General features: G+C 36.2%; 1 protein-coding gene across 2 annotated transcripts in view; it reads left to right on the top strand.

Annotated features, from left to right (window-relative positions):
* The window catches only part of Shroom4 (shroom family member 4), a 213,800-nt gene that overhangs the window by 100,865 nt on the left and 86,037 nt on the right, over positions 1-26,898 (top strand). For both annotated transcript variants that reach the window (XM_033760261.1, XM_010606428.3), the window contains exon 2: positions 2,400-2,551. In XM_033760261.1, the coding sequence (XP_033616152.1) occupies positions 2,436-2,551 (116 nt within the window). In that variant the 5' untranslated portion in view covers positions 2,400-2,435. The remainder of the gene's footprint in view (positions 1-2,399; positions 2,552-26,898) is intronic.

The following is a 26,898-nucleotide window of genomic DNA, read 5'->3' as shown; positions in this document are numbered from 1 at the left end:
TTGATGATGTAACTCTGTGCTTAAGTAGCTAGATGTGGTACTTAATATCAATACATATTGAAGGGAAGACTTGCTGTGGGTATTAGTAATATGGATAATTGAGCTGTATGAATAAAAGTACTATATTGAATCAAGACTAATGTACATCAATAGGGAAAATCTAGTAGCATTCATTAGGATAACTGTTTGTGGTCCTTTGTTAACCTCAGGAAGCCTTTTCAAATAGCTGATCCATGTTGAAAGTTCTGCCTAATGATGAGGGCTTTCCATGAATGCCAAACGAATGAGTCATTCAAATAGAACTTCCGAAATTCAAGTACTGCACTTTGCTTTGTTTTCCTTTTCTTTTTTTTATAAACAACAGGAAGTCAAGTATGAGAAATAATAATTATAATGGCAATGGAAATAGAAATGTTATCCTAATTAATTTGCTGAGCATTATTCCTCATTTACTAATTAATATTGGCTTGTTTTGTCTTCAATGGTGGAGCAGGTAACAGAATGAAAATATAAACACACAATATGATGGTTTAGCAATGCATTCAGTAAGTTTGTGATTTAACTCAAAATTTAAGTTTATCTGATTGATTTTTATAAAATCCTGGTTGTTTAAAAAATCCTGAGTTAACATTTTTCTCTGCACTCAGAAAGTCTTATTTGCCAAATTACACCTAAACTAGTCAACCTGAAACTCAGCAGTATTCTAACTTCCACAGTGTGGGGATAGATTGGGGGATGCTATAAAAGACTGAGAGGGCCAGACATAGTGGCACATGCCTGCAATACCAGCTACTGTAGGAGCCTGAGGTAGCAGGATTGCAAGACTATCTTGGACAAACCTGTCTCAAAAATTTTTAAAAAAGCTCTGGGTATGTGATCTGGTTCAATCCCCAGTACCACACCCAAAACAAAACGAGGAAACAAACATACAAGAAGTGAAAGAAAGGTTAGAGCAAGAGTAAAAGTAAGCAAGAGTAAAAGTAAGTTTGCCTTCAGCAAAGACCAGAACTGAGTTGCCTCTTTTAGAATCTACTTTTTCCTAAAGACAGTAGATTTTAATCATCCTTACTTCCCCTGTCCATTCCCTCCAAAAAATGCCTGATTAAATTGGACTTTTTCTCACCTGACCATTTCAATGGACATATAAACTTCAGATAATAACTCCTCTCTGAGATTGAGAGCTATGATCTTTGTTCATTTTTATACCTCTAGCACTTAGTATATTATCTGTATATAATAAAAATTCACCAAACAGTAGAAGAATGATTTAGTGGATAGATGGATGAGATGACTCCCAACACCCTAGATGAAATGGGCATTCTAACTGGTGGATCTAATCACTCAATTTTGTGGTAAAAGGAATGTTATGTAATTAACCATAAGCAATGACATTTGGGGACATTCTGCTTTACTTTGGTTTTGCTTGCCTCAGTGGCTGTTAATTTTGACTTTGCTTTCAGTGCCTCCCAGCTTGACAGCCTTCTTGCCTAGATTACCATAGCCAAAGGAAATATGTAGGCTGTGATGGAACAGTGAACACCCATTACCACCTTTTGCTGAATGTACACTGTGTGTTTAACACTGGAAGCGTGGTTCTAGGACTAGTGATAGCAAACCTTTTAGAGCTTTCAATGATGCAAACAGTCTGCTGTGGCACACATATCATGGGTTTGCCACCCCTGTTCTAGGCACTTGCTGAAGAGATGTAGATACGTGAATAGCTACTTTGTACTAACTTTAGATCTGTTGAAATTTACAATTCCACTCACAGTATGTTAGCAGCCAAATTCAAGGTCTCCAGAGGCTACTACCTTGTTATAATAAATAGCTTATAGTTATAAAGGAATTACCAGTCCCAAACATGTTGTGTACTGTATGATAGGTAGATATTCTTACTATCTACATTTCCCAAGCAAGTTAATCGAGAAACAAAGGTGTTAGGTAACTTGTGCAGGATCACACAGCTAGAAATTAACAGAGCAAATATTCAAATTTAAAAGTTTAAATCAGACTTCAAAGCCTGCCTAAAGACAGGAAAGGATTTGCCAGCTTTTGCTGTATCTTCTGGCTCTAATTTTTTTGTACATTTTTAAACCATTCTGTAGGGTTCCTTCCAAGAGTCACTTTCTGTTTTTAAAAGTTCTTGCCTCCCAGAATAGACTGTTCATTCCTCCAGGCACAGATTGCATTATTTCTGTGTTGCCTCTTTCCTTAAGGGCTTGCCCAAGCTTTTCCTTCAGTAAATAATGGCCTGTGATCCACTCCTCAGCTGCTCCTAAGTACTACCTGGAGCCATACCCTAGTCCTACACATGGCTGGAAGGTTGGGAGGAGCCAGGAAGTAGAATTATGGGGAAGTCCCTTCACCACCTGCTTTCTGCTTTGTTCTCTGCAACACAGATTGAAGATGGAGGCAAGGCAGCTTTGTCCCAGAAGATGAGGACTGGTGATGAGCTGGTGAATATCAATGGCACTCCATTGTATGGCTCCCGCCAAGAGGCCCTTATCCTCATCAAAGGCTCCTTCCGAACCCTCAAGCTGATTGTCAGAAGGTAAGACCCAGGGGGATCTTGTTGTAAGGTGTAGAGGCCACTGAAACTGCTTGGTTGGTAATAAAGCCCAACAGAGTTATGTCTTTATCATTATCATCATAATAGAGCTGTTTCACTTGAACAGATTTTGTAGACAGTGGAAGCAAAATGGCATAAGAGAAAGAGCTTTTGGTTCACTGCCACATACTCACTTTATCACATCAGATAAACTTATTCTGCCTTTTTAAGACTTAGTTTCCTTATTTATTTTTTTAATTGAGTTTATGGGTACATTTTAGGTATACAGTACAGTAACATTCATTATTGGGAGCTTCTACCTCTACATGACAGGTCTTGGTTCTCATTTTTTCTCCTTGCCCCTGCCCTCCCTTCACTCCCTCCTCCCCTCCTGTTTACAAACACTTTATTTCCTTTTTTTCATTTTCTCATATTTGGTCTTTTCCCTTATTCCCCTTCCCCTACCCTTCCAAATTTCCCTATACCTTTAGCACTTTTCTTCCTATTTCACATTGCTAATTATCTCATTAGGATCTTATGTACTATTATAGTTTTTCACACCAGAGAAACTATTTGGTATTTACACATATGTGACTTATTTATTTCACTTAGGAGTATATGCTCAAAATGTATCAATTTTCCTATGAATGAATCTAATTTCTCATTCTTTATGGCTGAGTAGTATTCCATTTTATAGAAAAACCACATCTTCTTTATCCAGTTTCCAACTGATGGGCAAATGGGCTGTTTCCAAGTTTAAGCTATTACAAACTGTGCTGCTATAAGCATAGGTGCACATATATCACTGTGATATGATTCTTTCAATTCTTTTGGAAAGATACCCAGCAGAGGAATGGCTCAGTCAAATGGAACCTCTAATCCCAGCTCTTTGAGTTATCTCCATATTGATTTCCATAGTAGTTACACCAGTCTGCACTCCCACCAGCAATGGAGAAGGGTTCCTTTCTCCCCACAACCCCGCCAACATTTGTTATTGTTTGATTTCTTGATAGCAGCAAGTGAGGTGAGTTGGAATCTCAGTTTTGTTTTCATCTGCATCTCTCGAATGACCAGTGAGAGATGTGGAACATTTTTTCATATATTTGCTGCTTTTACTTCTTTGTCTGAAGAAATGTCTGTTCATCTCAGATACCCATTTTTTAATCGGGTCTTTATATTTGGGGAGGCTGATTGTTTTGAATTCTTTATATATTCTAGATAACAGTCCTTTGTCTGAGGACCAGCTGGTGAAAATTTTTTCCCACATTGTAGTTTGTCTCTTAGTTCTGTTGATGGTTTCTTTTGCAGTGAAGAATCTTTTTAATAAGATGAGATCCCAGTTGTTGATTCCTTTTGCTAGTTCCCATGCTACTGAGGATTTGTTCATAAAGTCTTTTCCTATGCCAATGTCAAGAGCTCTGCCTAACTTATCTTCCAGAAAGTTTAGTGTTTCTGTTTTAATATTGAGATCTTTAATCCACTTGGATTTTAATTTAGTGCATGGTGAAAGATAGGTCTAGTTTTAATCTTTGGCAGGTTGAGATCCAGTTTTTCCAACACCATTTATTAAAGAGGCTATCTTTCCTCCAGGGGGGATGGTTAGCTCCTTTGTCAAAGATGAGGTAGCTGAGTGGATCTGGAGTTGTTTTTGTGTCTTCCAATCTGTTCCACTGATCCTCAGGTCTGTTTCTTTGCCAGCACCATGCTGTTTTTATCACAGTGGCTTTGTAGTATAGTTTCAGATTGGGAATTGTTACACCCGCTGCCATGTGTCTGTTGCCTAGGATGGCTTTTGCTATTCTAGGTCTCTTATGGTTCCAAATGAATTTTTGGTTTCTTTTTTGTAGTTCTGTGAAATATAGTGTTGGGATTTCAATTGGCATTGCAACTGTATAGCAGTTTTGGTAGTATGGCCCTTTTCACTATATTGATTCTTCCTACCTAGGAGAAGGGGGATATCTTTCCATTTTCTTATATCCTCTTTGATCTCTTTTTTCAGATTGCTGTAGTTTTCGTTCCAAATGAATTTTTGGTTTCTTTTTTGTAGTTCTGTGAAATATAGTGTTGGGATTTCAATTGGCATTGCAACTGTATAGCAGTTTTGGTAGTATGGCCCTTTTCACTATATTGATTCTTCCTACCTAGGAGAAGGGGGATATCTTTCCATTTTCTTATATCCTCTTTGATCTCTTTTTTCAGATTGCTGTAGTTTTCAGTGTAGAGGTCTTTTGCTTCTTTTGTTAGGTTGATTCATAGATACTTCATTTTTTTGTATGCTATTATGAAAGGAATTCTTTCCCTAATTTCTCTCTCAGTGAGTCTGTTATTTGTGTACAAGAAGGCTATTGACTTTTGGGTGTTGACCTTGTATCCTGCTACTCTGCTAAAAGTGTCAATTAAGTCAAGAAGTCTTTTGGTGGAGTTTTTTGGGTCTTCAATGTAGAGTATCATATCATCAGCAAATAATGACAGTTTAACTTCTTCCTTTCTTATCTTTATTGCTTTAATTTCTTTCTCTTGTTTAATTGGTATGACTAATGTTTCCAGAACTGTATCGAAGAGGAGTGGTGATAGTGGGCATCCTTGTCTTGTTAGTTTACTTATTTCTTACTGATAGGCGAAAATGACTCTGGACATAATGAGGACCTACCAGGTAGGAAGGACCGTTTTCAATATATTAGTTCTTCCTACCCAAGAAGAAAGGATATCTTTCCATTTTCCAATATCCTCTTCTATCTCCTTTTTCAGAGTACTTTTCCAGATTTTTCAATGTAAAGACCTTCTACTTTCTTGGTTAGATTAATTGCTAAATATTTCATTTTTTTGGAAGCTGTTTTGAAAGGTGTTGTTTTCCCTAATTTCTCTCTTAGTGTAGAGGGATTCAATTGATTTTTGAGTCTTGACTTTGTATCTAGCTATGCTGCTAAATTTGGTTATTAAATCTAGAAGTCTTTTGGTGGAGTTTTTCAGATTTTCTGTATAGAGTATCATGTCATCCACAAACTGATAATTTAACCTCTAACTTTCCTATCCTTATTCCTTTTATTTCTTTATCCCATCTAATTCCTCTGGCTAGTGTTTCCAGAGCTTTATTTAATAAGAGTAGTATAGTGGACATCCTTGTCCTGTTCTTGGTTTTAAAGTGAAAGATTTTGGTTTTTGTCCATGTAGTATGATGCTGGCTGTTTTGTCATAGATGATTTTTTACAGATTTAGATAAAGACCATGCATTCCAACTTTCTGTAGGTATTTTTTTTTATCATGAATGGGTGTTGGATTTTGTCAAACACTTTTTATGCATCTATTGAGATGATCATATTGTTTTTGTCATTGCTCTGTTTATATGGTCTATTACATTTATTGATTTGCATATGTTGAACCATCCCTGCATCACTGGGATGTATCCTACTTCTGTATAAACTTCTTGATAATTTTCTGCATTCTATTTTCCAGTATGTTATTGAGGAATTTTGCATCTATGTTCATTAGGAAGATTGGCCTGTAATTATCTTTTTTTAGTTGGATCTTTCTCTGGTATCATGTAAATGCTTGCTTCCACGAATGACTTTGGGAGTATTGCTTTCCTTTAATTTCATTACAGAGTTTGAGAAGTGGCAACATTAGATTTTCAAATTTCTTGTAGAAGTCAGTGAATCTGTGAGCATCTGGACCTTTCTTTGTTGGTAGGTTTTTAATTACATCTAAAATTTGATTGAATAATGTTGAGTTATTTAGAATTTTTATATCTTCTTATTTCAACCTTGGTAATTCACATGTGTCTAGAAATCTGTTGATTTCTTCTGTGTTTTTCAACTTATTAGAATACAAGTTCTTGAAGCAGATATTGATGCTTTTCTGTATTTCTGCAGGTTCCATTGTAATTTCAACCTTTTCATTCGTAACTGAAGGAATTTGAGTCTTTGCTTTCCTTTTTTTGATAAGGTTGGCTAAGAGTTTGTCAATTTATTTAATGTTTCAAATAACCAACTCTTTGATTCATTGATTCTTTGTATTGTTTTTCTAGTCTCAATGGCATTAATTTCTGCTCTGATCTTTGTAATTTCCTTTTTCATGTTTGCATTGAGCTTCACTTGCTCTTCTTTTTCTAGAAACTTGAGATTCAACATTATGTCCTTTATTTGAGTTCATTCTCTTTTTTCTGATATGGGAATTCAATGCTATAAATTTCCTTCTTAGGACTGTTTTCATTGTGTCCCATAAGTTCCAGTATGTTGTACTGGCATTATCCTTTAATTGTAGAGACTGTCTAATTTCTTCCTTTATATTATCTGCAACACATAGGTTGTTCAGAACAGTGTTATATAATTTGATTTATATGTTTATGAGGTTTTTGTAGTTTCTTTTGGCACTGATTTCCAATTTCATTTGCTCTATGGTCTTATAGGCATGGGATAATTTCAATTCCTTTCCATTTACTTAAGCATGTTCTATGTGGTCTGTTTTGGAGAACATTCCACGTGGAGCTGAAAAGAATGTGTGTTCTGATATTGTGAGGTGGAACACTCAGGAAACATCTACTAAGTTCATTTGTTCAAAAGTTGGTTTCAGTTCTGATATTTTTTGTTGATTTTTTTGTCTATGTATTTGTGATAGTGGGATATTGAATGTCCCCCACTACAATTAAGTTAGCGCTCATTTGATTTTTCATGTTCATTAATGTTTGTTTTATATAATTGGCTCTGCTGGCATTTGGTGTGTATATATTTATGATTGTCATCTCTTTGTCTTGGATCGTTACCTTTACAAGGATGTAGTGACCTTCTTTGTCTCTCTTAATCAGTCATGACTTGAAAGGCATTTTGTCTGTAAGTAGAATAGCTATACCCTTTTTTTTCCAGGTTCCTGTCACGTGGACTTTTTTTCATCCTTTGTCTTTTAGTCTATGAATTTCTTTTATAATTAAATGTGTTTCTTCTATGTAGCATATTATTGGCTCTTGCTTTTTGATCTATTCTGCCAATCTGTTTCTTTTGATTGGTAAATTGAGATAATTTACATTGGTGGTTATAAATTATATATATTGACTTATCCTGATTATGTCATTTTCCTGCTCTTGGTTTCCTTTTTTGCTCCTCTGTTTAATTACTTGCCTTTCCTTGTGGATTCATTCTGTCAGGGTTCATGGAGTTGTAGTCAGTCCTCTTTATCTCTTTATGGAATGTCCTTCAGAACATTTTGGAGTGCTGGTTTGGTGGGCATGAATTTCTTCAGGTGTTCTTTGTCATTTAAGTATCTTTTTTTTTCCATCGATTTTGAAAGATAGTTTTGTGGGGTCCATCAATCTGGATTGGACATTGTTTTCTTTTAGGAATTGAAACACTTCACTCCAAGCTCTCCTTGATGTGAGAGTTTATGTTGAGAAGTCTGATGTGATTCTGATGGGCTTTTATTTGTAGATGATTTGTTTCTTTTCTCTAACTGCTTTTAGTATTTGGTTTGAATTTCTGATATACTGACTATTGTATGCTTTGGTGTAGTTTTGTATCGTGGCTAATTGGACTTCTATATGTCTCACTTTACATGTGTCAAATTCTTTTACCATGCTTGGGAAATTTTCTGTCATTACCTCTGTGAACAGGTTTTCTTTTTTTTTTTCTTCATTGTTTGCTCTATCTCCTGCTTTTTCATTGACTCTATCTATCTTATATTATTCTTTGCATTATTTTGCAACTGTTGGATTGATTTTTTGTGGTCTTTTGCTGTTTTTAAGAAATCTTTCTTTTCATGATGACTAACTGCAATCCTGTCTTCTAAATCTGATATTCTGTCCTCACATTAGCTCATTCTGCTACATATACTTTCAAAGGAATTTTTAGTCTCCTGAATATCTGTTTAAATACCTTTTTCAGATTCCATTTATTTCCAATGTTGGGCTTTCATGGCTCCCATCATTTTCCTAAGCCGCTCTATTTGTTTTTGTCTACATTTTCTCTGGAATCACTAACCTTGTCCTTCAGTATGGTTACCATCTCTGTAGTTATCTGATAAATTTGTTCTGGTTTGATTATTTTTAGAGCCTCATTCATCTGCTTTATTACTTCCTCTGTAACTATTTCAGAGAGTTCAGGTAGGAGATTTTCAAATTGTTCCCATCTCATTGCCCACGGGGTTTGCTTTGGGCAAGTTGGAAGTCTGGGATCGCATCTTGCTTCTGTGTCTTCAAATTTCTGTTTTTTAAATTTGATTCTTGCTTTGATGCTAATAAATTACTTATGGCAGGTGGCTTTATTGCTAGTGTTGATAACCCTTAAGAAATGACTACTTTTCAGTGATGTCTTCCAAGTGTAGTTGGCTTTTGGTTATTAGTGTACAGCAAGATCTTACTTCTTCAATTTATTGGTAATTAGAAGTTGCTGCCAATTTGATCTGGCTTCTGTTTTTTTGTTTTTTGGCATTGAACTATAGTATTGTTTATGACCCATAGGCAAACTCAGTCTTGGCATTCCAGGAAGAATAACTGATTAGAACAATTATGTCACTTTGGCTAACATAGTACAGTCAGTAATAGCAGTAGCATCAAGCACAGCCTAGAAAATGACAAACTGTGGTAACTATTAATTTGCCAATTTTAAACATGTGAATTATATTTGTGGTTATATCACAATATACAGAATAAACCAGAAAATTATAAAAGGTAAATATGCCCTCAATATGATGATTTTACCCTCAGGAAAAAATTTAAAAGGAGAGTTGAAAATAGAAGAGGAGGAAGAGATTAGAAGCAGGTTGTAGGACAAGGAAGTTTATGTGAACTATGGGAAACCAGTGAAGGTGACAGGAAGGAAGAAGAAATAAAACCCACCACCACAACAAAACTAGTAAATGTTCATGCTCCTATAAAAACAAGAACAAACAATGAAGATAAAAAAAAAACACCTTTGGCCCAGTGCACAAGAGGAGACCTGCAGCAGTTTGTGACCTTCTGGTAGGCCTGCCCCTTCAGCCCAGCATGCCAGAGGAGCCGAGCTGCATGGGCGCCACCACAGTGGTGTTTGTACCCCCCACCCCCACAAAGAAGAAAAAGAGGGCCTCTCTGAGACTCCTAGATGAAAATTGAAGCCCACTGGAAAAGTGAAGAAAATCTGTGTTAAAGGCCACACCACACCACCACAGTTGGTAAGTCAGAGGGACCAGCACCTCACATCGGAACCTGGTCTAACTTCAGGAGAAAGACAGCTGAAACCTGCAGTGAACCCTGCAGAGTTCAACCCAGCAGGAGGTCAGAGATCTTAACTTGAGCCTTGTAGACAGAAATCAGTCTGAACCTCAGGGGACAGCTGCTGGCTTCTTGAGACTGATTAACTTAGACCTGCACACTCCTGCCCACGCTGTCTATTATGTCCACAGAGGCATACGAGAAGGTGGCCCTCTATTTCTATTTGTGTTTTTTTATTTTCAAAAATATTTTCCCTTATATTTAATCATTTAAAATTTTTTATCTATCTTTTTCTTTTCTCAAACGTTTTTCCCTTTATAATCTTCTTTTATTATCTTCTTTTCTCTATCTTTCTCTCTCTCTCTCTCTCCCACCTTGATGTCCATTACTCTACCTTTTTGTTCCTGTTCCTATCTTAATTTGAATTTATTTTCTTTCTTTTTCTTTTCTTCTCTTTTTCCTTTTCTCAATTGCCATTAATTTTGTTTTGTTTTGTTTTTTTGGTACTGGGGATCAAATTCAGGGCCTTCTACTTGCAAGGCAGGCAGCAGCATCTCTGAGCTAAATCCCTGGCCCTCAATTGCCATTAGTTTTAAAAGAAGGTGATTACAGTCTCTAGTCTCCATATTGCTGTTAGTTTGTTCTGTTCTTTGGCAAATTTTGTTCTGTCTTCTCTTCTCTTCAACACCTTCCTAGAGTTTGTGTGATCTTCCTGTTTCCTCTGACCTCACTTCTAAACTTTCTCTGTCCTATCTGTCTATCCTCCCTCCCCAGCTCCTTCTAAATCCCCATCCTGAAGGATGAAGATGCTATATTGAAGAATTTATCGACTATAAACATATTTTGGGCTTGTTCTTGATTTTTATTTCATTCACATGGTTAAAGGTGATAGATTAATAACTACTAAAAATTGTCATTTTTTCAGCTGTGCTTGGTGCTATTGTGTTGCTGATTGTATCACTTGAGCTAAGGTGTTGTGATTGATCTAATCAGTTGTCCTCCCTGATATATTGAAAATGAGATTGCCTTAGAGTCATTAGAGACTCAAAACCTAAAGACCAGCTATATCTGGAAGATTGAAGTATTAACCCAGGAGTCAAACCAAAGATAGGAACAATGACAAAAATAGAAATGAGGAGGCATTTAAACAAGACAAAAACACAGACTTCCACCTCACCAAAGGTAAACTCTGGGGGAAAAGAGGTGAAAAAGTCTGACTGTCAACCATCTGGATACCCTGAACCGATAGCACAGGAAGTAAAAAAAGAGATAAATGAGGCTCTAGAAAACATTCAAAACAAATAATTTCCCAGATAACCTTAGAGATGGTGAGAAGAATGAAAGACATGATTAGAGACTCTAGAATAGAAACAGATAAAAAAATAAATGAGCTCAGGACCATGATGGAAGCCATGAATGCCCAATCTAGGAAAGAAATGGAAACCTTGAATGTGCTACATATGAAAGAAATGGAATCCATGAAACAAATTCAAACAGATATCCAGGAGATTAAAAACTCTATAGAAAGCATTCCCAGCAGGATGAACAAATATGAAGATAGCATTTGAGATCTAGAAGGTAGGATTACAGTCAATGATCATGAAAAGAGAGATCTCTTAAAAACAGTAAAGGATCATGAGAAATCAAACCAACAACTCCTAGATGATACAAAGAAGAGTAAAATAAGACTGATAAGAATCCATTAGGTAGAAGGACAAAGTAAAAAATGACATAAAAAAACTCTTCACAGAATTAATGACATAAAACTTCTCAAACAGAGGGGAAGAATTTGACATACAGATGAGTGAGGCATATAGGACTCCAACTAGCCATGATGAAAAAAATCTACACCTAGACATATAATAGTCGAGATCCTGGAAACCCAATAGAAGAACAAAATGCTACAAGCAGTTAGAGAAGACAAACAAATCACATGCAAAGGAAAGCCCAACAGAATCTCAGCAGAGTTTTCAACACAAACCCTCAAGTCAAGGAGAGCCTAGAGTAAGGTATTTCAAGTCCTAAAAGAAAACAGCCTCCAACCTACACTGATGTATCCTACAAGAATATCTTTTAAAATTGATGGGGAAATAAGATACTTCCATGACAAAGAACACCTGAGAAATTTCATGAATACCAAACCAGCATTCCAAACACTTCTAAACAATATTCTGGCAAGAGAAAATGAAGACCACAGCTCCATAAGAGCCAACAGAGCAAATATAGCGAGCAAGGCAAGAAATTAAAGGGAGAGAGGGGGGAAAAAAAAGAACAAACCACAGGAAAATAACATGACAATGAAAAGTCAAAACATAACAGTTATAATTATCAATGTTAATGGCCTCAATTCACCAATCAAAAGAAAGAGGCTGGCAGAATGCATTAAGAAGCACAATCCAACAATATGCTGTTGACAAGAAATGCACTTAATCCACAAAGAAATTCATAGACTGAGAGTAAAAGAATGGAAAACAGTTCTTCATGTGACAGGAGCTGGGAAAAAAGTGGGGGAAGCTATTTTGCAGACAGGATAGATTTCAAACCAAAACTAATTAAGAGAGACAAGGCCACTACATCTTCGTAAAGGGAACAATACAAGAGAAAGAAATGGCAGTCATAAATATATGCATTGAATATTCATGTCCCCAACTATATAAAACAAATATTAATGGATATGAAAAATGAAATAAGCACTAATACAACTGTAGTGAGGTACCTCAATGTTCTGCTGACACAAAAGACCAATCATCTGGACAAAAAAATCAACAGCAAAATAACAGAACTGAACCAAGTCTTAGAACAAATGGAGTTAGTATATGTATATAGAGTGTTTCAACCCACACAATCAGAATATACATTCTTTTCAGCTGCACATGGGGCATATTCCTGATAGACCACATGCTAGCTCATAGAACATGCTTAAGTAAATGAGGAAGAATTGAAGTTATCCCCTGTATATTATCAGACCATAGTGCAATTAAACTGGAGATCAATAGCCTAAGAAACTGCAAGAACTTCACAAACACATGGAAATTAAGTAACACCCCACTGAACAGCCACTGGGTCACAGAGGAAATTAAAGAAGAAATTAGACAGTTTCTGCAATTAAATGGTAATGCCAGGACAATGTACATGAATCTATGGAACACGACGAAAGCAGTTCTATGAGGGAAATTTATAGCAGTATACTTCCATCCTAGGAAGACAGAACAAGCTCAAGTAAATGACCTAATGCTTAACTTTAAGCTCCTAGAAAAAGAGCAAGAGAAATTGAAAGCTCATACAAGGGAGGGAATTATAAAGATCAGAGAAGAAATTAATGCAATGGAGACTAATGATACAAAAAAATCAATGAATTGAAGTGATGATTTTTTTCTCATTGAGTTTATTGGTACATTTTAGGTGTACAGTACAGTTACATTCATTATTGGGATCTTGTACCTTTGAAGTGCTGATTTTTTGAAAGAATAAATGAACTCGATAAACACTTAGCCATCCTTATCTAAAAAAGGAAAGAAATTTAGGAAATTTGGAATGAGAAAGTTGAAGTCACAACAGATCCACCAGAAGTCCAGAGGATCATCAATACCTCCTTCGAAAACCTATACTCTAATAAAATGGAAAACACAGAAGAAATGGACAGATTCCTAGATACATGTGAACTTCCAGAGTTGAATGAAGAAGATATAAAAGGTCTAAACACCCCAATTACATTCCATGAAATTGAAAATTTAATGAAAACTTTACCAACAACAAAAAAAGCCTAGGCCCTGATGGCTTCACTGCTGAATTTTACAAGACATTTAGAGAATTATTGCCACTACTCTTTAAACCTTTCAATGAAATTGAAAGGGAAGCAGTACTTCCAAATTCATTCCTGGAAGCAAGTATTACTTTAATTCCAAAACAGAAAGACCCATCCAAAAAAGAGAACTACAGGCCAATCTCCCTAATGAGTATAGATGCAAAAATCCTTAATAAGATACTGGAAAACAGAATACAGAAGATCATTGAGAAGATACACCCTGACCAATTTGGATGTATCCCAGAGATGCAAGGATGGTTCAACATATTTAAATCAATAAATGTAAAACACTGTATTAGCAGAGTGAAGGACAAAATCCACCTGATCATCTCAATAGATGCAGAAAAAGCATTGGACAAAATTCAACATCCATTCATGATAAAAACTCTACAGAAAATTGGAATATAAGGTCTTTATCTCAACCTGATAAAAGCTATCTATGGAAAAACAACAGCCAATATCATTCTGAATGGTCAAAAAACAAAACCTTCACCTTAAAAATGAGGAACAAGACAAGGATATCCACTATCAACACCCCTGTTCAATATAGTTCTAGAAACATTAGCCACAGCAATTAGACAAGAGAAAGAAATAAAAGGAATAAAGATAGAAAAGGAAGAAGTTAAAGTGTCACAATTTGTTGATTATATGATACTCTACATACAAGACCCAAAAAACTCTGCTACAAGACTTCTAATTGACAGATTTAGTAGATTAGGTGCATACAAAGTCAACACTCAAAACAATCAATAGCCTACTTGGACACAATTAACAGACTCACTGAGACAGAAATTAGGGAAACAATTCCTTTCACAATAACACTCCCCACCCCAAGAAAAAGAATTATCTAGGAGTCAATCTAATGAAGGAGGCAAGATATCTCTACACTGAAAATTACAGCACTCTGAGAAAAGAGATAGAAAAGGTTATGAGAAGATGAAGAGACATCCCTTGCTTTTAGGTAGGAAGAATCAATATAGTGAAAATGGCTCTACTTCCAAAACTCCTATACATATGCAATGCAATCCTGACTGAAATCCTATCAGTATAGTTCACAGAACTAGAGAAAACAATACAAAAAAATCATTTGGAGCAAGAAGAGACCCAGAATAGCAAAAAACACTCTAGGCAACAGAGACATGGCAAGGGGTATCACAATCCACAACTTGAAAGTATACTACAAAGACACTATGATGAAAATAGCATGGTACTGGCAAAGAAACAGACCCAAGGAATAGATTAGAATATACAGAAACAACTCCAGACACACTCAGCTACCTCATCCTTGACAAGGACCCAACCATCCTCACTGGAGGAAAGGTAGCCTCTTTAATAAATTGTGTTGGAAAAACTGGCTTTCAACTTGACAAAGATTAAAACTAGATCCCTATCTTTCACCATGCACTAAACTAAAATTGAAATGGTTAAAGATCTAAATATCAAAACAGAAACCCTAAACTCTCTGGAAAGTATGTTATGTAGAACTCTTTAAGACATTGGCATAGGAAAAGACTTTATGAACAAATCTCAGTAGCACTAGAACTTGCACAAAGAATTACCAACAGAGCTAAGAGACAACCTGCAAAGTGGGAAGACTTTTTTACCAGCTGTTCTTCAGACAAAGGTCTACTATCTAGAATATGTAAAGAACCCAAAAAAATCAGACCCCCCAAATACAAAGACCTGATTCAAAAATGGGCATCTGAAATGAACAGACATTTCTCAGACAAACAAGTAAAAGCAGCAAATAAATATATGAAATAACGTCCAACATCACTGGTCATTCAAGTGATGCAGATGAAAACAACACTGAAATTCCACCTTACCCCCAAAAGAATGGCTGCTATCAAGAAATCCACCAGCATCAAATTCTGGCAGGGGTGTGTCAAGAAAGGAACCTTCCTCCATTTTGTGGAGGAGGGAAGACTGGTGCAACCACTGTGGAAAACCATATGGAGATACCTCAAAGAACTAAGATTACAGGTCCTAATTGACTCAGATGTCCCTGTGCTGGATATGTTTCCAAAAGAACAAAAGAATCATACCACAGTTATATATGTGCACCCATATTTATATCGGCACAGTTTGTAATAGCCAAAACTTGGAAACAGCCCAGTTGCCCATCAGTTGGATACTGGATAAATAAGATGTGGTTTTTCTATAAAATGAAATACTATTCAGCCATAAAGAATGAGAAATTAGTCATTCATAGGAAGATGGATGTATATTGAGGATATACTCTTAAGTGAAATAAATAAGTCACACGTGTAAATACTGAATAGTTTCTCTGGTGTAAAAAAAAGCGTAAATAAGGTTCAAATGGTGTAATTGATAGTGTGAATTCTGATGAAAATTGCTAATAAAGAAGTGGGAAGGGGAGGGGAAAGGAAATTAGTGAAAAGAAAAATGCTAAAAAGAGAAAAAGTGGAAACAATGTCTTTGTAAATAGGGAAGGGTGAAGGGGGTGAAGGGATGGAAGTGGTATGAGGAAAAACAAAGAAGCAAGATATATCATGTAAAGGTATAAGATCCCAATGATAAATGTAACTTTTGTTTTCTATAAATCTACCTGTAGTGTTAATGGGGAAAATAGGAAAGAAAGAAAATAGAATAAAGAAGAAAAAAAGAAAGAAAAAAATGTCCACTTGAGGGTGTTTGTCTGCTGTCAGTAGTAGTTAAAGTGAGTAGACAGAGCCTAGGTCCTTCTTTATCAATCCCAGCAAGCCAGCCACAGATTTACGGCAATGTAGTGGATGATCCCAGTAAGCCTGCACCTTTAGTTCCACTGAAGTTCAGACTGGTTTCTGGTTTTGAGGCTGGAACCCAATTTGTTCATCCTGCAACACTCTGTGTGCCTCTTGCTGGTATGAACTTGGCTCCCTTACAGCTTGAACTCTGTTTCTTGCCCTCCTTCTAACTTTAAATCAGCTCTGCCTTGCCTTGACACTGGGAGCTGCTAGACAAAGTTGCTCTGAGTTCTGAGCTCAGCTGGCCCCTCTCTAACATGGCCACAAGCCAATTACCCTCTCTGGGCAGGCACCTGAAGTTAAATAAATCAACATGTGCTGCAGCCCACCATGACCTCTGCTCCATTTCACTGGTGTGTTTCTCTGTGGAGACCTCCGAAGTCACCAGTAGTCACTGTGTGTCTGCAGGTTCAAGCTACCCCTCCCACACAGAGAGTCATGGCTCAGGTAGAAAGAGCCACTTGCCACCTCCTCTTTCTCCATTGAAGTGTCTCTCTCTGCTCTCCGTGTGGGCTTCAGTTCTCACTTCAGATTCTTGCTCGGTCCTGGGGACCCACTTCTGTCCTCTTCTTCATGCTGCTATATTCCAGGTCTTGGAAGAGGTTGTTTCTCTGCTGTTCACCACTCCACCATCTGTTGTCATGCAGTTCTTGCTCTTCAATCACCCTGTTGTTTTCTCCCTCTGTTTATTTGTCCTTTACTACCTGACTTTCTCTAACCACCCTTTCAATGTTTCTCCTAGTTCTACACTTTCTCATTTCATTATTATATTGTTGATCTCACCCTGTCCTCTAGCTACAGTTTGTTTCTGTACAAGGATGGTCCTAGCTATTGTCTTCCAAATCAAATAACCAAATTTCTACTAGACATTCACACTTAAGGCATCCCTGAAACATTTCAATCACAATATGCTCAATACCTAACAAAATAGCTCCTTATATCACTGACCAGGACCACTGTGTCAAGCCAGAAACACAGAGCCAACTTCAATTCTTCCACTGTTCTCATATTTTATGTCCAAATGATTTATCCTGAGGAGAGAACACCAGAGAGCACTTAGAAATAATATTTAGGTTTCAGGAGGGCAAGTTATATAACATCTTATTGACTTATCCTTTACTTTGTGATACTTAAGATTAAGCCATGCTTGTCTACATACACCTGGATAGGAGGTAGCATGTTAAATATATCTTGTCCTGTACAGGAGGCACATTGTCACTGATTCAGTCATTGATTGGCTGTAATGTAGATTTTTAAATAAGACTTCTTAGAAGGTAGCTTGAAAAGAGTTCTTGTTTTACAGACCTGTGTATGCTACTTCCTTGTTCTATCACATGCGGAAATGCTGTTTTCTAGTATAATGGCATTATTGTGATAATTAAATGAGACAATTTATACTAAATGCCTTTTATATAATTAATTATCTGAGAATTTCAGTCCCCTCCCTTTCCCTAGGGTATGAAAGAAGCATCATGGGGGCAATCAAATATTCTTAAATGGTGATCACATCAGAAGCCTAGTGCGACTTCAACCTAACCTACAGAGAGCATGGCTTGCTGGGAAAATCTTTAGGAATAAAGGTCTTTGTGAGATGCTGAATGTACAGAGATACTAACACTTAGAGTGAATGTGGGCATCTTCTTGAGCAGTTTCTAAGCCAGTCACAGGAACATGAGATTCTATTGTTTCACCTACTTATCTTTTCTTGGTGAACTCTGTGTATTCCTCCTCTCTTCCATAATAACATCTGCCTCAACCAGGCACTTGGGAGTGATTAAAATTATGTCCCTGAATATCAAGGGCCTTCTGGTTTTCCTGGTGTGTCAGGCCCTGTAACAGCCCTCCCACCTTAGTCCCTGTTGGTGGCTTTCAATGCATAATTTATGAGGTGGTGCTGCCCTCTTGTGGGAAATTTAACCTTTATATACCTACCATCCTGTGCCTGAAATTCCTTATTCAGTCTCATTTTATTCTCTTAAATTCATGGAAAGAGCTTTTAGCCCAGCAAAGAAGTGTGATTTTCCCTATATTCATGAATAACACAATGTTTTATATAAAGATTGAAGGATTTTTGTCTAAGTAAGGAATGGACTGACAAAGTTCCAACTGACCTTTTGGTCTGGGATTCTGTTCTTCCAGGGAAAATTGAAAGACAAGGAACTTTAGAAAATGACCTATTCTGAAAAAACAAAACAAAACAAAACAAAACTCATGTTTTCTTCTTATATTTTTCTCCTTTTTGAAAACGATCGCCTAAATCAGAAAGACTTCTGAAGTGTCTCCCTCAACTCTTCTCTTGCCCCAGCTCCTCCAATCCAAGTAATTCCAAGTCTTGGGGCCGGGGATTTAGCTCAGCCGTTCGGTCCCCTGCCTTGCAAGTGCAAGGACCTGAGTTCTATCTCCGGTACCACAAACAAACAAACAAACAAACAAACAAAACAAGTAATTCCAAGTCTTAATGTTCCTGACCTGCTAAAAACCTCCCTGTCACCTCTGTCTTATTTCAATCACTCATGATTTCTCACCCGAACTGTAACATTTTAAGAGCCTTTCCATTGGTTTCTCAGCACTCATTCTCACTTCCTAACAATCAATCCACTCTTAAAACAAGTGTGTGGCATGTCACCTCTTTATTTGGAAACAAAACAAAACAAGAACAACCATTCAGCCATGTTGATCTCAAAAATTCATTTCATTCTGATAGAGGATACAAATAGTACTGAAGATATTGCATTCATAAGCCATCTTTTTGCCAAAAAAAACCCAAAAAAACAAAATCTAAATATGTGAAGAAAAACTGTAGACAGTACTAACAGAAAAATGTATGAATGCCTGTATGGGAGACTTTAACATAATTTGACTATGACAATAAAATAGACTAAAAACAAATTTTTCGGGGATTGTAGAACACAATTCATTAGATCTGATTGATAAATTGCAAAATTATATTGTATAGATAGTGCATAAATCTTGCCTTCTTTTCAAATATTTGGAGACCATTTAAATAGTGATCACATGCCATTCCACAAAGAAAACCATTGAAAACTCTTAAAAATAAGAATCACATTGACCAGCATGGCATGGTTCAGCGTGTCTGTAGTCTCAACCACTTGGACTGCTGAGAAGGAAGAGGGAGGGAGGGAGGAAGGAAGGAGGAAAGTAAGGGAGGAAATCATCTTGGCTCTTTTTCTCTGATGATAATGCACAATGTTTACAAATTTAAAAACAAATTTTAGTAGAAATTTGGGGTGCTTTGATATTTCAGAACATATTTACATGTGAGTAATAGCTTAAAGAAAAAGTAGCTGAGAAATCAGAATAAATAAAAACATGACCCTGATTTATCAAAACTTGGAGATACATACTATATTTAGAAGTAAAATCATCATCTTAAATATTTTACTATCAAAATGAATAATGAAATCATATGACTAAGAATCCAATATAATTTGAAGCCAATGGCTGGGGGATTTTTTTTTTTGTACCAGGGATTGAATTTAGGACCGTGTGCTGGTGAGGCAGGCGGCAGAACCTCTGAGCCAAATCTCCTTTATCTGGGCTGGGGAATTTTTAAAGCAGAAAAAAATTAGACAGATAAGCATCCACCAAATTTACTCAATAAAACAAATATGAATTATAAATGAAATGTAATGATAAATGGGATATAACAAAGAAAGTCTCTAATATTAAAGATACCAAATATACATTCTATAATTGATTCTTAATAAGGTTTAAAATCTCCGGGAAGTTTAAAATAATAAAATTTTACACTTGATCTTAGCCAAAAGGCTGAGAAGTGATTAAAATAATAAAATTTTAAATGCTAAAAGTTATTGATAAGCTAAAAATAATGAGACTTTGACAACAGGAACACTGCAAACAATAGTCAAAGAGAAATTTTCAAAATTATTTTAGGCTGAGAAGATTTTAATCAGTGAGTTCCTTAAAATTTTCTAGGAAAAGCTAATTCAGTTCTGTATTAATGCTATAGATTTAAAACTGTTGCAGAATTATTAGCATTATTTTGAGCCTAGCATTATTTGATACTAAAACCTGAGAGACTGCTCTAAAAGAATATTCTAATTAATCAATTTAGATGCAAAGTATATAAATGAAATGCCTTCAGCTATTTCACTGATATAAGACTAAATTAAATACAAGTGTTAAAAGATCATTTTTAAACAGGAAATAAATAATACAGATATGAAAATTAACATATATTCAAGATTTTATATAACTCTAATAAGGGAACTGAAAAGTGTTAGAAGTCAAAGACACAAAAATTTATTTATTTATTTGCAAAGTATATAAATGAAATGCCTTCAGCTATTTCACTGATATAAGACTAAATTAAATACAAGTGTTAAAAGATCATTTTTAAACAGGAAATAAATAATACAGATATGAAAATTAACATATATTCAAGATTTTATATAACTCTAATAAGGGAACTGAAAAGTGTTAGAAGTCAAAGACACAAAAATTTATTTATTTATTTTTTATAAAGAAACAAAAATTTAAAGGTAACAGCAAGCAACAACCAGTTAGAAGATAGATGAAGAAATATCTCCTGATCACAATAGCAAACAAGCACATAAAATATTGGGTAATGCCCTTAAGAAGAAATATACATTACAGAAACAATCTATCTATCTATCTATCTATCTATCTATCTATCTATCTATCTATGAAATTATAAAAGTATATAGAAAAATGTGTAGAAGTAATTTTTAGTAGTATGGACAGCCCTAAGGCATGTAAGTAATTTTTTTATATCCCAAGACACAGTTTAATGAACAGTTTTTTCACACTGCTCTGGTTTATACCTGCTGTCTGTAGACAACTTCCAAACCATAATTCCTCCAATCTCCTAGAAGATTCCTGAGCTGTTTTTTTCCTTCCTCTCTTTCCTTTCCTCTCTTTTTTTCTTTCTCCACCATCTCTGTCTCTGTCTTTGTCTCTCTTTCTGCCTTGTAATCCAGAGCTTCACTATGCTATACCCTCAGCTTTCTTCACTTTTGAAACCCAAACAATCGGCCTTCATAAATTTTATTTCCTTACTAATGCTATCTCTCAAACTCTGGGTCATTCTTCCACTTTCATTTTGTATGTTGGCACCAACTTCATTACCATCTTCTCTACCCCATTTCCTGAAATATCCCATTCTGCTTTTACAAATAATCTAGTCTTACTGGGCCTTGGGCCTAACTTCAGTGGTAGATCCTTCTGTATCAGCAAATCATTCCTTTGACTGTATCATGGGCCTTGCCATCTATTTAGTCAGCAAATGTTTGTGGGAGACTGCTCTATTGATTATGCTCAAAGTGGGTTGTAAGCAGTGTAGGCTATTTGAGAAGTAAGTCCAACTGAAGCCTACCTGACTCATAGGAACTTTGTGAATGGCATACATGTTAGCACAACCTCTCTGTCAAAAGCCATAGCAGAGACCAGAGAGAAGGCCTGTTTAGCTGTGGGGCTCAATGTGAGATAACATAGCAGCCAAAATTGGGGTGACTTTAACCCACATTCTATTCCCCAAATTAAAACCTTCTTTACTAAAAATACAAGGTTAATTATTAACCACAACCCATATTTTGTCTGTTCTGTTCATAATTCAAGAATGTTTTGTCTCTTCCTTTTACAAGCCTTGCTTGTATCAGCAATGTATCTATGGCAACTACATGTAGTTCCTTCACGTAACCCTTTTACTTCAATCTAACTATGATGTCACCAATAAATATCAGCAGCTTTGGCTGGCCAGGATCTTTTGCTGGTTGATCAGTACTGGCTGTCCAGGCTCCTTGCTTTTCTCTTTAACCATCTCCGTGTCTTTCTTCTTGCCTTGTATTGTAGCACTGAGCAAGGAGATTGAAACTCACTTCCGGAGTCCTGTTAAATATTTTACACTGGACCTGTGTTACAGCCTGGTGATTTGATCATAAATGTAGTTACGGTCCCTCTTGTCATGGACCCCTGATACCTTCGAACTTTTTCAATCACAATTCCTCATCTGAATCACAGAACATAGAAAATAATTTATGGCTATTATTTCACTTTTTTCAAGGTTGCTACATAACTAAGAATATTGTAGCTGCATGAAAGATAAGTTAATTCATTACATACAATGGGTGCTTCAGGGCTCCAGTTATCATTGGTGAATATCATTTAGGAAATTGTTATAAATTATTGGGTACCACCATAGACCTACTAAATCAAAGCTCTAAAGATGGTTTCTTGAGATCTGTCTTAACAGCCTAAGTGAAAAGCTGTCAGTTTGAGAACCACTGGCTTGAGGCAGTAGGATTTAAATAGGAATGTTGTTTTTTAACATAAATGTTAAGTGGTTGGTAAAACAATAGTAGTGTTTCATGATGTGTAAAATTATATGAAGCTCAAATTTCAGTGTCCATAAATAAGGTTTTATTGGAACTGAACCACACCTATTCATTTATGTGCTGTCTATACTGCTTTCACACTAAATGGTAACTTGAGTTATGACAGATTGTATGACCTGAAAAACCTAAACTATTTTTTTATTTGGCCTTTACAGAAAAATATTTCTGATCCTTGGAGCAGAAGAACCACAAAGAATGGGGCCACTTCTCAATCATTATTGTTTCCCCAGCATGTGGTACCTTGTATGACCCATAAGAAGGGCTAAAGGTCTCTTTTTTACACATCCTGACATAAGTAAGAGTGACTCAGGAAATCTTTTTATATATTCTGATGTAAGGAAGTGGCTATGATTGATTCTTTCACTTATAGGTATATTTTTCAAGGTCACCTAAATTGGCACATGACATTGCATTCATTCTCTTATGAGCATGGCTATTTGTGAGGCTGTTTTTAAGTAACTGATTAACTTTGGGTGCACTGAACAAAAAACAAACACCTAGTTTTTTTTTATCATTGAACTTGATGTCCAGAACTTGGATCAGCATGAAGACTATAAAAAGGAACTGCCATATCTTGGGGCCTTGTCCAGGCCACTTGCCAACCTCCCTTGTTATCTTCTTTTCTGTTATTGCTATCATAATACCCTTGCACTTTACAATTAAATGGGAAGGATTAAAGCTATTAAAGTTCATTAAAAGTGAAGTTGTCCTATCATGTACCACTTATATCAGGGATGTGAGGTGCTTCATAGTTGGCACAGTGTTATACAAGTGCTGAAAAGACAAGAGATAGAAAAGTCAAAGTAATATTATAAAACAGGGACAGGTAAACTATGGCTTGTGGCCAAATCTGCCCTGCTGTCTGCTTTTGTAAGTAAAGTTTTATTGAAGCATAGGCATGTTCATCATCTATAAGTTTTCTGTTATTGTTTGTATCCCATAATCACGAAATTGAGTATTTGCAACAGATACTAGAGAGTCTACAGAGTCTAAAATATTTACTACCTTGCCCCCTGTACAAGTTTGTTGGCCCATGATATCGAGCTTTCTCCAAAAAAGATAGCCTTTAGACTTTAGATAAAGGTTACAAACCCTGAAAGAAAGCCATCTTAGTCTATATGTGAGAATGAATATAAAAAAAGTCACAGAATAAAACTAACAAACATGGTAGGCAAATTGATGATTCTTGAGGTTCAGTTATTCTTTTAAATTTGAGCCATGATGTGGCTGATACAGGTCAAAATGAGTGTCATTTGGATTCATAAAAATATGTGTTTACCTGCTTGCCTCTATTTACAAGATATTTATTGAGTGCTACTGGAACCTAAATACTGAGTTAGCGTCTATGGATATCATAGAGAATAAGCCAAATACATTCTCTGCTCATGTGGAACCCTCTATGAATCAAGTTTGATCCTCACATGACTTCTACTAGTTGTGTGACTTTGAGCAAGTTTATGTAACTTATTTTAGCCCCTCTTTTCCTTCTTATATAATGAGAATTATATTTTTTATTTAAATGTATTTGTTAGTACATGTATGTGATACATTCTGACTACTTTCATTTTGGATATCTAGTACATGTACATGACACATTTTAATTCTTTTTTACATCCTCTTCCCCGCCCTACTTCCTCCCTTCCCTTCCCTTTATCTTCTGGTCCCCTTCCTCCTTGCAGTAGATCTATCTTCCTGTTTCATTTTATCTATCTTTTATTTTTCTTTTTACTTATACTTTATATTCCTCAGAGGAGAGAAAACATGGTATTTAAGCTTGGGTGTCTGATTTACTTCACTTAACATTAATTTATCTTTTGCCAGTTTGTTGTAGGGATTAAATGAAGTACTTTTTCAAATCATTCAAAGAATATTTATTGAGTGCCAATTATATGTTCAGCACTATTTTAGATATTACTGATGTAGCAGTTAATACAACAGATTTAAAAGAAAATCTTGCTTTCATGGAAATTACCTTTAAGATAAATATGTGAAAGTACCTGAAATAAAGTAGGCACTAGGTAACTTTGTTTTTTCTCAAGTACATGAAAGGAAGGCTGTACTTATCTTTCATTACTAGTTCTAGTGGAAAATATAATACTTCACTGCACAAATTTCCTTTTAATGAATAGCACTTTTGACAACAGACCAGATTATATTGTCAATCACCTTAAAGACTGTCAGAGTAATCATTAGATTGGTTAGATCAAGTTGTGCAAAACAACTACCTCCAAATTGCTCTGCCTTTCTATTATTAAATGTATCTTTTTGCCTTTTTTCCCTTGATAGTGCTGGGAATTGAACTCAGGCCTCCCGCATGACAGACAAGCACTCTAGCACTGAGCTGTATACATCTAGTTCCCTTCTTTCCATTTTCTATGTTTTTTCTTGACCTACAGACTTTTCTACTTTTCTCTCCCAAATAAAAGACTGGCCATACACCAAAGTCGAGCTCTAATCAAAGTCAGATGCATTCTCAGAGTTAAAATAGGTCTTTGTATTACTGTGCTTGGTGATTCCATTTTATAGGTGAGAAAATAGATTTAGAGTGATGAAGGACTTTCCTAAGACCACAGGTTTGGGAGTGACAGAGGTAATGCTGTAACCAGTAGCTGTGCTTGCCCAGTCTAGTTTTCTCTCCACTATTTCTGGGATGTATCACAGTTGCTACCTCCCTTAAGAAGCCTTCATGCTTTTGAGAGAAATGTCTTCTTACCATGACAAAATAGGTTTGTAATTCTGTCCTTTAACTTAACATTTTTCTCTTCTAGCTCTTCATTTATAAACTAATTTACTTCCAGATGTTTCACCTATTCCTTGAACACACAAGACTGCCAAATCCCTAGCCCCAGCTTTTCTCTTTCCCTGAGGTTCAGACTTATAGAGTATACATTTCATTTCACACACCCCACCCTAATTTCCTGACATATATTTCTGTCCATGGCATCATTACTATGCCTATAAGCCAGGCTGACAATTGTAGAGCCCTGTTCAATTCCCTCCTTTATCGCCAACTGTCCTGAGTCCTTTCTGAGCTTGCTCTGCCGGGTTTCCTATATGCATCTCATCTGTCTCCACTGGCTTCTTCCTGGCACTGACAGGGACTCATTACCCTTCTCTGGATACTCTCCAACTCATTCTTTGCACTTCTGCCAAATTAATCTTCCTAAAATACATCTCAGCATTTATTTCAATCAGCAATAATTGTGTTTTGGATAAACCTCATGAGTTAGGTCTCTATTATGCTTAGCCGAGGTCATGTTATTTCATTTCTGAAGAAAGTCTCAACTGCCTCCAGAATAAGTCCAAGTACTTCAGCCTAGTGTTTATGACTCTGTATCTTCTTGAAACCTAAAGGGTTCCTTAAGAGAGATAGCTCCTTTGTACATAGGCAATTCTTTTGCCTGTGTCCTGGACCTCATTCTCCTGCAGTTCAAGAAATCTTTCTCCTTGGATTCCTACTCTCCCTTCTTTGGTCGTTGTCAGCCTGTTAGCCTATTTGTCATAATTTCTTCTCCTAAGTCTACAGACCTGGTCAGTACTCTCCTATTTTGAAAACAACCGTTCTCAGACCTATGTTCACCTTTAGCTTTTGCCCTTTGGAAAGTTGTGTTTACTCACTAGTTATTATTCCACATGCTCCTCTCACAAGCACAACCCAAAACATTCTAACTTGATCCCCCACTACATCTCTCAAGTGAGTCTGCTCAAAATTACCAGTGACCTGTTAATTAAAAATAATGAGCTTCTTTCAGCCAATTCTTAACTTCACTTCAGTATTAGTTTCCTAATACTATAGTAGCAGAGTCCCACTCATGGAGTATCTTAAAAACAATAGAAATTATCTCATACTTCAGGGGCATGGAAATCTGAAATTGGAGTGTTTGGAGGTCCAGTCTTCCTCCTGAGGACTCTAGGAAAGAATTTTCCTGCCTCTTCTAGCTTTTGATTGTTACAAGGAGCCCTCACTATTCGTTGGCTTATAGACATGATGTTCTACCTGGCTCTGTCTTCAGAAAGCATTTTCCCTTGTGTCTCATTGTATCTTTCTGTCTACGTAGCCTTTTTGTAAGGTCATCAGACATTGAACTTATGGCCTCCCTTACAACAGTATGGTTTATTTTAACTAATTACATCTGCAAAGACCCCCATCTCTGTTTTTATTTCACTGCCGATTTTAGAGGAATTGTTTTGTTTTTCCCATTTGTTATGATGTTGACTATGGATTT

The sequence above is a fragment of the Fukomys damarensis genome, unplaced genomic scaffold (assembly GCF_012274545.1).
Source record: "Fukomys damarensis isolate Sample0158 unplaced genomic scaffold, DMR_v1.0_HiC HiC_scaffold_39, whole genome shotgun sequence".
Taxonomy (NCBI): domain Eukaryota; kingdom Metazoa; phylum Chordata; class Mammalia; order Rodentia; family Bathyergidae; genus Fukomys; species Fukomys damarensis.
Note: the sequence above shows the minus strand (reverse complement) of the source record. Positions and strands in the feature narration are given on the sequence as shown.